The sequence below is a fragment of the Zerene cesonia genome, chromosome 17 (genome assembly GCF_012273895.1).
Source record: "Zerene cesonia ecotype Mississippi chromosome 17, Zerene_cesonia_1.1, whole genome shotgun sequence".
NCBI lineage: Eukaryota > Metazoa > Arthropoda > Insecta > Lepidoptera > Pieridae > Zerene > Zerene cesonia.
The window spans coordinates 5253943-5266507 of NC_052118.1; the positions used below are offsets into that span (position 1 = coordinate 5253943).

At 33.3% G+C, this 12565-nt stretch overlaps 3 protein-coding genes across 4 annotated transcripts in view; 1 reads left to right on the plus strand and 2 right to left on the minus strand.

Annotated features, from left to right (window-relative positions):
• Window positions 1–130: 130 nt before the first annotated feature.
• Window positions 131–2164, minus strand: LOC119833368 (zinc transporter 9-like). The gene is made up of 6 exons (XM_038357354.1): window positions 1590–2164; window positions 1317–1516; window positions 937–1009; window positions 725–854; window positions 252–390; window positions 131–142 (listed from the first exon to the last, which is right to left on the minus strand). The coding sequence occupies exons 1-6, from the start codon at window positions 1975–1977 to the stop codon at window positions 131–133; spliced, it is 942 nt and encodes a 313-aa protein (XP_038213282.1). The 5' UTR covers window positions 1978–2164.
• A 1024-nt stretch (window positions 2165–3188) lies between these two features.
• LOC119833671 lies at window positions 3189–5870 on the plus strand. Of its 2 annotated transcripts, none has more exons than XM_038357793.1 (2): window positions 3189–3721; window positions 5720–5870. In XM_038357793.1, exons 1-2 carry the CDS (start codon window positions 3394–3396, stop codon window positions 5845–5847), a joined length of 456 nt encoding a protein of 151 aa, XP_038213721.1. In that variant the 5' UTR covers window positions 3189–3393; the 3' UTR covers window positions 5848–5870. The 2 variants fall into 2 exon arrangements, with proteins under 2 accessions (XP_038213721.1, XP_038213722.1); XM_038357794.1 differs by having other exon boundaries at window positions 3192–3721; window positions 5528–5851.
• Window positions 5871–6004: 134 nt separating this feature from the next.
• Window positions 6005–12565, minus strand: part of LOC119833369 (pericentriolar material 1 protein) — a 15064-nt gene continuing 8503 nt past the window's right edge. The window contains exons 17-29 of the mRNA XM_038357355.1: window positions 12543–12561; window positions 12063–12206; window positions 11882–11960; window positions 11709–11794; window positions 11431–11509; window positions 11149–11236; window positions 10798–10865; window positions 10524–10644; window positions 9788–9906; window positions 9075–9172; window positions 7044–8577; window positions 6342–6417; window positions 6005–6168 (exon numbers count right to left, since the gene is read on the minus strand). Coding sequence (XP_038213283.1) covers window positions 6346–6417; window positions 7044–8577; window positions 9075–9172; window positions 9788–9906; window positions 10524–10644; window positions 10798–10865; window positions 11149–11236; window positions 11431–11509; window positions 11709–11794; window positions 11882–11960; window positions 12063–12206; window positions 12543–12561 — 2507 coding nt within the window. The 3' untranslated portion in view covers window positions 6005–6168; window positions 6342–6345. The remainder of the gene's footprint in view (window positions 6169–6341; window positions 6418–7043; window positions 8578–9074; window positions 9173–9787; window positions 9907–10523; window positions 10645–10797; window positions 10866–11148; window positions 11237–11430; window positions 11510–11708; window positions 11795–11881; window positions 11961–12062; window positions 12207–12542; window positions 12562–12565) is intronic.

Genomic DNA, 12565 nt, shown 5'->3' on the forward strand with positions numbered 1-12565 from the left:
ACATAATATTATCATATTTGTAGTTTGTACCTTGTATAAGGACACTTGCAAATAAAAATAAAATTTGTAAATAACAAGCATCTTAATGTTGTTTAAAGATAACCATATTAATTTAAAATTGAGTTAGCGATTAGGATTCTATCTGAAATAATTTTTGTGCCGATTATTGCATATCTTTTATGCAATAATCGGCACAAAAATTATCCATTCCATATCTTATATCTTTATATGAACTAAAACAGGAGATTTACCTGAACAGATTTATGTATTCCATATGCTAGAATCAACTGATTGACAGTGTCTGCTAGTGAATGAATACATTCCGAAAATAAACTATGTGATCCGGTGTACAGCCAGGCACATAGTTTAAAAAGAAAATTACACCCATTGCTGTAAGAAATATTGGTATGAGATTGGGAAATCAAAACATTAAGATATTATAATTTACTGTGTGAGACATAAATCATTTACTCTTTATTTATTTTTATAGTCTATACTGCTCCACTACTCAATTAAAGTCTTTCAAAATTATTTATAGAATCTTTTTTACTGGGTCATAGGGTAATAAGGCCCCTGTTTTATCAATACATAATTTCATAAAAAATGCAATATATATCAATATCCATACTTAAACAAATATATTATTCTCTTTTTGGACAATAAAAGAGAAATAAGCATAAGAGACTAAATCTATGGTCACCAAAACCGAAAGTATAAATATTACATTCCCACTGCAGTAAGCACAACTCTTCCTGAAACTGTTTTTAAGCCCATCTCTTCTACTCCATGTTTAAGACGTTTGTGACCCATTTCTCTCCTGTAATTCCTCAGCCTTCTCTTAACAGTAAATACATCTGCAAATTAATTTACACATTTGTTACATAATCTAAATCCTCACAAATATTAACCTGATAGCTCAATATACTTTTCTATAACCTTGCTCATATCTCCTCCTATCTAATTCTCTTCTTAGAAGTTCTTTTTCTAGACTTTCTTTTGACCCCCAAACCTAAAAATACCAAGTAGTAAAAAATTTTGTATAAACATCTAAGATAAAAAAAGGAAACCACCTATAAATAAATTCTACACATCATTATCTTATGTCAATTCTTTGTTGATTTTTAAGGAACATATACATGATACTGTCTATTTTCAATTTATACATTTATCTCTGTAAATTTGGATGTAATCCAATTTACCTCTAATAATTAAGCATGTAATTTTGGTGGAGACATTCTCAATACCTTTATAATTTTAAATACATGTCTATATTTTTGTGCAAATGTGAAATGTACCACTTGAAGCAGTATACTTACTTCAATAGCCTTAGCTTCCACGTCTTTTCTGTAATAAACAGTAATAGGTGGCTCTGATTCATATGGAGAACGACGAAGCACTTTAGGCAAAGATTCTAGATCAGACTGCTTCAATAAGTATTCTGTCATTGCACGCATTGGTGTTATGAAGTTCCTTTCAGTATAAGATGCAGAAAAATCAATAAGTAGTCTTTTCTTGGCTGTAAGCGGAGGATATAATATATCAACAATAGTAAAGTTATTAGTTAATACTTTAAAAATTAAATTACTTACTCGGTTGTGCAACAGCTTGACTAGATGCACTAGCAGATGACGAATCTTTCGACCTCTCTATAGTCACTTTAGTTACTCTATTATCATCATCAGTTTCAGTCTTTACAGTTATGTTATTTAAATCCTTCTTTTTAACTGCATTTCCAGAGTCCTTCTGGGGGTTATTTTCTTTTACTTGTTGCTCCTGTGAATTTCTTGTTTCACTTTTACTATTGACGTAGGCAGATATGTGCAAAAATCTACTAGTTTTTCGGTTACAGGCTATGGTTACTTGAACTTTTCCACAAATTATTCTAGAAGCGTTGAAATATAACGGTGAAATACTTTTAATCTGAACATATCGCCTGCCTACACTTCTGCAGAAAGCTGAAGCTGCAAAAGGTATCATTGTGAATCTTTTCAAATGTTCGGTTATTCAATATAGTTTCAACGCATTATGGTTTTGTACAGATTTATATTAAAATTAAACGAAATGATAACTTCCACTATATTTTAATAAAATATACTCTATTTATATTTACGAAAACCTAAAAACCTATATTGATAAATTTTATGTCATACTCATATGTGACAGCCGACGACTGTCATATTACTTAAAATACAGAGTAAATTTAACCTACACACGATGACAGAAATGTGCCTTTTATATTTATTACTTCATCATTTGTAGATTTTAAGGACTAAAATTCAGTTCAGAAACTGATACCGGAGCAAGAAGAGATCATAGATTCCCAGTCTGTTTACGTAGCAGTTAATTAGTCTTATAGTATAGTATATAGTCTTATAGTAAATACGGTTTCGTGTTACGTGCATATATATATATATATATATATATATATATATATATATATATCTTATACCTTTAAACGAGCAATTCTTGTATATATATATATATATAATTGGAATCTCGGAATCGGCTCCAACGATTTTCATGAAATTTAGTATATAGGGGGTTCCGGGGGCGATAAATCGATCTAGCTAGGAATTTTTTTATTCGTGTTTTTTTTTTTCCTGATATCTATTGGTGAATAATAATACTATTTTGCTTCGTAGATAGCTGGACAACTGAAATAACACATGGGCACTTTTTATACCGATATTCCTACGGGACACGGACTTACGCGGTTACGTCAAGAAATAATCTGAATAATTCCCATCAAATACGATTTTATTAGCAACAAGTACTTCCCCGGTGCGAGCTAGTCCAAGTGGTGCCGAAGCGTGCTCGAGTTCCACATTAAATATTACTCAAACATTACTAACTGTATGTGCTAAATCAACGATAGACAATTTTTAAAAATGTTGTAATTATTGTTGCTCCCTTTTTGATGCTCTTTGTCCGTCCTCGTCCACATTCCAACTAAACGTAACTTAAACCCTTTTGAGATGCAATTTCCCCATCTCTAAAATAGAAGTGCCGTAGAGTGCGGAGCTGTCTGCACTTAAAATAATGTTGCCAGTATTATACGTACCCATAGCGCAGCTCTGTATATATGTAATATATGTAGCTACATCTAAGGGACATCTTTCGTGGCAGTAGTAAGCACCCATAGATTATAGTCAAAGGTAGTTACTAGTTCTTAGCCTGTGGCTCAAAGTTAAAAAACCCGCCGAGTCGACCTCGGTGTTCGATTTTCGCATCGGTCATCGTTTGCGGTTTGTCGGAGTAGTGATATACTCAATAGTGTAAACGTCCTAACCTATAACATAAATTATTTTAAAAGTATTCCCATCGACAGCCATAAAGGAACGTAAAAAGATTCACATTCTTAATAAAAAATTAATAAATCTGAAAATATTAGAAATGCCTGCCAGCAGTATTGATCTGTATCATATGCACGATGCCAAAAATAATTTTGACGCCATAAGGCCAGCACCCGTATATTGCAGTGAATCAAATTATTTTATGGGCCCTTGTCGAAATGTACACATATCAACAAATTGCTATTATGGTTACCACGACCCCAGTAAAAGATCTAACAATGAATATGAAAATACAGACACAGAAATGCTCGACGTGACAACCAAAGTTTTAAATACAACGAAATCATCGCTAAATCTAATAGAAAACAACGCAAGAAAACGGAGTGCTGATGACAGCATAAGCCCGGCAACAAAACGCCTTCGTCAAGGTAAGCATTTATAAAAAATATACTGTAGAAGCCTCATTGAATTAGGTACTAATAAAAGTATTAATTAATGAATCATTTGTTGTATTTAATTATCTATATTCAATGAGGATTCTTGAATAAATATTATTATATTTTTTGCTATTAAATTTCAGAGGATACCTTATTTACGAAAATGAAGTGGGAAGTCTTAGTTTATTATATTTTTATATGGTCTGCTTTCCTCATTTGTTTTGTTTATTTGTTGCTTTTTCAATATTTACTAATTTGTAATAGATAATAAACTACTGAATTTCTTTCAAGTGGATATAACAATTTGAAAGGTTATGGGCTCTCTCAATTTGCTGTTGTATTTTGTTAAATAATTATGAATAATGTAGGTATGACTTTTGAAAACTTAATATCTACTTGAAAGTAAATGTCTTGACTATGACTAGATATCCTATTATGTTGTAAAATTGTGCAGAAATAATTTCTGGCCGACACCAAAAATAAGAAGTGGTTCTCAATTTTTTTTCAGTTTTTTTTTGTGATTTATAATGTTTATAAACTATTTATTATAAAAAATGCTTGTGAATATAGTCCGTCTTATAGCCTGTATCTATATTGTAAAACAGATTGTACTACTTATAAACAGTAGCAGTTTGGCAAAACCAATATGAAATTACAATTAAAATTTATTCATATTCATATAATATATGTGTAAAAGGTTTGACAGTTGACACTATGGGGATAGGCCTAATAAGATAAAAGCTAACATATAATTTAAGGTACAATTAAATTGCTCAATAAAATTAATTGTTTGAGATTGCATTTATCTTGTTAGTTAGATTTATTTATCTTTATACATACAGAGGGATTATATATTGTTAATATCTGTATTTATTCAAATTTTTGGGAGATATTTGTTTTATAACTTAAGGTATGTTCACAAAATATTAAAATAATAATAACCTGCATTATTTTGATTAAAAAATTTTCATACAGATATAGTATAGATCTTACATTGCTTGAGTATATTATGTTGTAAAGTGAAGATAATGCGACAATATTACTTTTATATAATTATTTAAAGACTTTACATTTAGCTATTGTGTTATTTGACTATTTAAATAAATTGTAAATTACAAGAATATTCAAAGAAAGTTTATGGAAAGATATAATAGAAAATTCCAATTTGTTTATGCTCATTGCTTTCTATTTCTTGTTGTTTTATTTAAATAATAATTTTCATTGATTTGTAGAATTAATACATTACATACAATACACAACACAACAAGGATTCAATGTTTATTATAAATACCAACCAAAAAGTATACAAATGTAAAAATGTTTATTTTTCTTAATCATAAAATTATATATAGACTTGTGTAAATGGTAAAATGAAATATTGTTTAATCGTCATATTATTAAATTACACTATTAATGTGAATGGCCTTGAATGAATATATCACTTATGATACTTAGGACAATACATATTATATTTACTCTACTCTTTCGCTTTGATAGCAATGCAGAAAATCTTTGTCAAAAAGAATAAATTTAACTTTAGAATTTGTTTTTGTGCTCATTCTTTGTCATTTAGAACACAGATAAACAATATGAATATTGTAATTCATAATTTGTCAACAATATATCGTGTAATAATATTTTTACATAGATTAGATATTAAGGCAATACAAATGAATACATTGAAAGATAAAATTTTTAAGTGGGCTCTCCAAGTTACTTGGAAAAGCAACAAAATATAGTGAGACTTCCTACAATCAACACTGAGGGCACACTATGACAGAATTCGATTTATTTCAGAGGTTATGGTGCCAACAACTTCCAACTTCAACCCATGTTTACTGCGTCCAACTCACAACAATCCAGATATTTCTCGTTGTCTCATGGTCCATATGATATAGCTTTATATAAAGAAAGTTAACTGTTTATATTAAAAATAAAGTAATATATTCAATGTTAAAAATTATTAAGTAATGTTAATTTTATCTGCAGAAGTACAAACAATGAAAAGTAATGAACCTGAGACAAACGAGAATATGAAATTGGATTCAAGTTCAGAAGATTTACTGGAGACTCTTTATTGGCATTTACATGGCGGGAACTTTTATCAGTGTGTGTGATTAAACAAAACAAAAAAAAAAAACTTATCAGTGATAAATTGAGCCTAAAAGACTTTAAGTTCTAAACATTCTAGAATAAGAAATATTTTTTCAAGTATTATACTTCAAGGGTTTTTCTTAATAAAGCAAACTAGGAAAAGGGAGGCTTTTTATTTAAAAACAAAAATACATTTAATTTATTTTATTTGTGCTAAATAATAAATAATAATTACATAAATGGTTATGTAAAGACAAGCAATTACGAGTGATTAAGGAAAATGTTAATTCATTGAATATTAATAAATAAAATCACGTTGATACATCAAACTTCTTGAGCTTAACCTGAAATAGATAAAATTATTATTAACATTTGTTTGTTATTCTTTTCTGTTGCAGGTGCAGAAACAAGAAGAACTAATTAATTTTGTTTTCAGGAGTCACTCAAACAATAAAGTTGACTTTTGGTGGTTAACTGTTTGAGTGTTTGAATAATTAGTATGAAATATTAACTTCACCTTTCTATTTTTCAGATAATTCTTCCATATGCAGCCTTGTTGGCACACGGTCAAGTCCGAGCCATTCTGCTTCAGCCTTTAATGCAAATACAATATTACAAATTTACACACTATACTCGATACTTAGATTCATTTTCTTAATGTTTTAGGTGTGTAATTTTATTTAATTACTGTGATATTTAAAGTACCTGATTTATTTGTATTGTTTTTTAATAAATAAGCATTTGTAAATATTACGTTGTTTTATTTACCTGAAAACTTATTTCACATTTAAATTAAAAATATTACCTTAATTTTATTAGGTATATCAATAATACAATTAATGGTTATTGGTAAATAAATTAACTGAAGAGTACCAGTGTAATTCATATACTTTTAGTAAAGTTAGTAAAATAAGTTCAATAGTAATAGAATTTTTGTATCATGAAATATCACTAATGTTGAGACGAGATATAGTTGACAGTTGATATAAATTGAAAAACGCAAACAAATATTTTCATGTTTATTACATTAAAAGTAGTTTTAAATACATGTAGAAAATTGTAAAAAGGTGAAATATCATATGTACTTAAATTCATAAGTACAGGTAATACACACAAGTGCCATAAATAGTGTTATTAATAGGGGTTAGTTATTATTGTTATTTCGATTAGCACAGTTCATTAGTGGAAGGCATCTACAATAAAGTACTTGTCGAATTACCTCTGTAGGGGTGACTTCCTCAGTGTCCACGACGTCAGGTAACGCTTCGGCATTCCCGCCATCATCATTTTCTCTCGAAACGTTATCTCCGACGTCCGAGTGGCAAGTTTGATCGGCCTCAGCTAAATCGCCGTTATGCATCTCTGAACAAGATATTAGATCAGATTTTCTCTCTTGATTGTTGTCATTAATATCATTCGAATCTATTTCCATGTGGACGTGCCCCGGCCACATATCGTAAGGACATCCATTTATTTGATGCAATTGAGTTTCACTCGATCTGAACAAATTCAAGGATCCAGCGACGTCTTGCAAAATAGAGGGTTCCGACATTTCACTATTGCGATGTGTCGATTCTTCACCGTCGTGATTAGTTCCCATCAATACTGTCAAGTTTTCTATTATATCGCTCGAAACATCGCATACCCTCATACCTTCGTATTTCAAAAGGGATTCTAGAAGTTTCTTAATATTCCTAGTATCGGCAGGATTATTAACAATAATGTTAGCTAAGGATTCTAAGAGAGCTTGAGTAAATACCTCCTCGCTCTTGAGGAGTAAAAAGCGAACGATCCTGTTATCTATTTGAACGGTACTAGAGCATCCATTTTGCATCATACACCCATGATAGGTTGCACTTTCGGAAGTGGTTGTAACTGCTTCATTATTGTAGTCATCTTGTAAAGCGTCACCATTTTGGTTCTCTTCGACTGGGCTGTATTGGGAAAGTATATTACGAATAGATTGCAAAACCTTTTGTCGTAATTGGTCCGAACTAATATATTTAAGTTCCTTGAATAGTTGTATCAGGAAGTCAGGATGAGATTCATTCACGCCTATAAGCGTCGTCACCTCCGAATATATGCTCTCTCTGAGCAAGTCAAAAAGTTTTGACGTCGCTTTATCTTGCACTTCGCGACTCGTGGACGCCAAGTTGGGATTTGGACTAGATGCCTCGGAAGTACTAGCTATATTTATGTTACTGGTTTGAGAGAAATCTAGCATATTATAATTCCTCCTGTTGGCGGAATTCTTAGACGGCAATTTCGCTGAAGACTTTTTCTTACTGTTAGTAGTCGCGTTGAGATTATTGGAATGAGATTGGATTATTTCCGGTATCGGGTTGGTAATGTTGAGATTTCTGAAAGCATTAGCGGCAGCTTCTTGTCTATGGTTGGCGTTAGCGCTCTCGTCTAGGTTGCGGGGGGTGGGAACGGCCTCTTCGTTGTTCTGGTTGACGTTCAAGACGTCGGGAGCGGAGGAGAAGGAGAGAGACCTTTCGTACGCGACGTTTCTCCTGGAGTGTCGGTTGGGCGCGTCGTCCGCGTGGGGCTGGTGCGGGGCGGCGACGCTCTGCGAGCTGGCGGCGTTGGTGTTGCGCTTGGGCGTGACGGACGGCGAGGTGGAGGAGGAGGTGTGGTGCAGCGTGTTGTGGGAGCGCTCCACCAGCGGGTGCGGCGGCGCCGGGCCCGCGCCCAGGTGCCCGTCCGCGTTCGTCTTGCTGTTGGTCGAGAGGAGGTTTTGACGAGAATAACTGAAACGGAATATCATATATTACTTAATACATACGATGCATCTTGCGGCGTCTATGCACATGACAGTGTTAGTGTATCGTTCGAAATATAAAAACGATTATTTTGCAAAATAGGTTTTTTAAAGAATTGAAGTGTTTGGAATCGACGTAAAACTATTATCGTCATATTCAAAGACTCAAAGAATTCAAAAACAACATACTATCTGAAAATAGAAAAGCGAACACGGTTTTTAGGACAAAAGTGGGGATATTAAAAGAAAGCAGTGTTATGTAAAAAATCTCAAACGGGTGAACACCATCACACATTTCTTACCCTTAATACTATCTATTACTTCGAAATGTAAAAATAAATCTATATTACTACACTAACTATCTACTAAATTAAATTGTTTTAATATTGATTTAACATCTGAAATAAAAAAAATGATAAATAAGTAATAGTATATAATTCAAGTACAGATATTTAAAAACAACCATAGATATAAATAAACGGATACCTTCTAAAGTTGTCCCAATAGTTGTTAGCCCGATTCCCGGGTGGGACCTGATTGTTCAATGTGTGAGATGCCGTTTCTGCACGCCAACGTTCTTCTAACTGTAAGGAAAATAATTCTTCGATGAAGGTCATGCTCTGAATTTATGTGATTAATTCAAAAATTTTGGGTGAAACTCGACAAATTTGATTTAGTTTTCGGACAAGTCGGTTTTAGACAAGTTGGGCTGACATTTTTCTAGTAAATATAATTAACTATTTGCTAACTTTACTAGCAAATAAGGGCACAGGCAGAACATAGTAGAACACTTGAATCCGTGGAGTCTTTCTATGCTCCTAAGGAGAACTATAAAACGAAACCAACGCGCAATTCAGACAGAAAGAGTCGCACATAACTTATAGTAAATTTTCCTTATAATGAAACAGTACATTATATAGCAACCAGCCTAAAATAATTAGTAATAACCAAAACTTTACACGCCTAGCCTTGTACTAAAAAACTCTTGAGAATTTCCTTTGACAAGGGAAGTGAAGAGCCAGTACAAATTCATGAAATAAATTCACTCAATAAGGTTCGACGACATGTGACATCTGCCAACCCGCACTTGGCGAGCATGGTGGATTATGACCTGAACCCCCCTAGGAGGCCTGTGTCCCAGCAGTGGGAACATATATGGGCTGATGATGATGACGAATAAATAAATAGCGTGGACTGACGTGCGCGAGCTGCTCCCGCAGATGGTGGATGTCGCGCTGGTGCAGCAGCAGCTGCTGCCAGCACCACGCGCCCCACGCGCCGCACGCGCACCCGCACGCGCACCCGCCGCACATCATACCTAGACAGGAACAATGAAAACTTATTCCAATTGTTAGAGATAGACCCAATTCAAACGGGATCACACGGTAGGTTTCAAACCAGCCTTCAAATAAAAAAAAGAATCATCATAATCGGTTCATCTATTCGCAATATATAACAATACTACAATACATTTTTTGTATGATGCGATTTTGACAAACATTACTTCTGTTCAATAATAAAACTTGCCCGCTGCAAAGCAAAGGTATCTTATGAATAGTGATTTAAATAATTATATTAAATTGATAACTTGGAAAAGCGATTCGATCATACTTCAAGACGCCGATGTTTTTTCAAAAACGGCCTCCTTTAGTTCAGACCCAGGCTTATGCCTCTCTGCATCATACGTGGCCACATCCTATCACACGTTTGTGATAAATATAAATGTTACCTTCAAAAACTGTTTTTCGGTAACGGTTGGCGAGTGCAACAATCTACTCTAGGCCGTTTCCCACTCAAACTATACAGCTAGTTTTGAATAGGACAAACGCGTGATAACGGAAATTTAACTGTAACATACATACTCACAACATTTTTTACTTGCACCATATATTAAATAATTTCAATCATATTTATATAAAGTATAGTATAATTTACCGCCATAAGGTAGCATCATATTAAACGGCATAGTAGGCGGGAAAGACATCTGAGGCGTTCCCAACAGACGCTCCATTGTCTGCGAATGACTGTTTTGAGTGAACTGATTTGTTCGCATGTCCTGCAAATTGGAATTAATCGTATTTTATATACGAATTTAAAATAAAACGTTTGAAAAGTCCGAATGTTTTAAATAAAAACAAAAGATAATACAAATAACGAATAAACACAGTTTTTAAATTCAATACAGCGGTCCAGAGTTTTATTCTCATACCTGATTTGATTTGGAATTCCAGCAGGGCGGAGGCAAGTGTGGATACGGCATGTTACCAATGTGTTCGCCTAAAGAAGAAGAAAAAATATGTAAGTACATAAGAATAACACGAAACGTCATTTTTTCGTGTTTGATTTTACGCGAGTATTATATATTTAGAAATTAAAGACTTTATATAATAGACCGATACAACTAATATAAAGCTAAAAAAGTTGTTTGTTTGAAGGCGCTAACATCAGGAACTACTGGACCGATTCCAAAAATGAATTTTCATGTATGTGATCCCTGGTCGAATAGGGAAATACAATCGGGCGAAATCGAGTTTATAATAATAATGAGTATTGATCTTACTGCTTTGCGTGACAGGTGGAGTCATGTTGACATTCGAGGCTTCGGGCCGAGGCTCGTGTCGCGCAGACACATTATTTTGTTGCGGGATCTGACATCAAAATAATATATTAATAATCCTATGAAAATAAGCACTTTTTACATGCAACTTAAACAACTATCTTGTTTGTAAATATATTCATGTATGGCTTACTATACATTGAATCAAGATAAAAGTATCAACCAAAAATTCTGTGTATGTTTCAATCTTTATTATCACAACAAAAAAGGAAAAATAAAACATACATTGTGCTCTTCAGGATGGCGTTCTTGTGTAGGCCGACGGCGGGCGCGATTGCGCTGGTTCGATTTACCCCGTGACACACTAGAATAAAATATTAATTTCTATTTTATAACAAGTACAATGTTTTTGATATCAGTATAATAAAAAAAGGAATAAATATAAATGATAATTCCATCAGAATTTTATAATGACGATTTTTGTACACATATAACCAAAAACGCATGAATGACAATGAGATTTATATAATTTTCACTATGAAAAAATAATGTATTAAATTTACCTATCAGTATCGCTACAGTATGCGCTCGCAAGTTGAGACGGCGCTGTGTTCACAGACCGACTGCCGAGTGCACTATCACCTCCACCCTAGAAATTCGAAATTTCTTTTAGTAACATAAATACATATGTATAAACAAAAGATAAAAAAATATATTTGAATAATTAGTAACTTACCCGGAAGTTTTCAGTTTCTCTGGAGTTTTGTGAATCCATTTGTATATGTTCTGAGCGAGACTCAGGTTCCTCTGGTTCACTAAAAAAAAAAAAAAATAAGGAATTAAAGAAAAAAATTATTCATGATTATTAATTAAAATGTTTTATTTCAGAATCTTAATGAATTATTTAAATAGATTACCTAGTATAAGACTGATTGGCGACGGAAGCTGCTCGAGAATCAGGTTTTACTTTCGGCGCCTCCGTAGTAGCACTTCTTACCTGTATTGAACAGATAATATATTTAATTATTCTATAATTTCGATCTCCACTTCGATATCGATCTCTACCGTGCGTTCACTCGCGACACTTTTTACTGCGAACAACACTCTAATGGAGCAGCCTATCCTTTCATGTTTCAGAGCCATGGAAACATTGAAGCCCACACCCAGCTCTAATGCCAACAATACTTTTTTTTATATCATAGTCGACAATGGAGCTGGGTCGCCTGATGGTAAGCGCTACCACCGCCCATGAACATTTGGAGAAGCGTTAAGTCAATTTCAGACCCTACGCCTCTATAAATGTATTGCCGACTTTAAATTGGCAAGGGATTTAGAAAGGATGGACGAGAAGAACGAAGGAAAGGACTGGGACGGGTAAGAAAAAGGATATATAATACGTTCGCAGTGTTTCTAATACTGA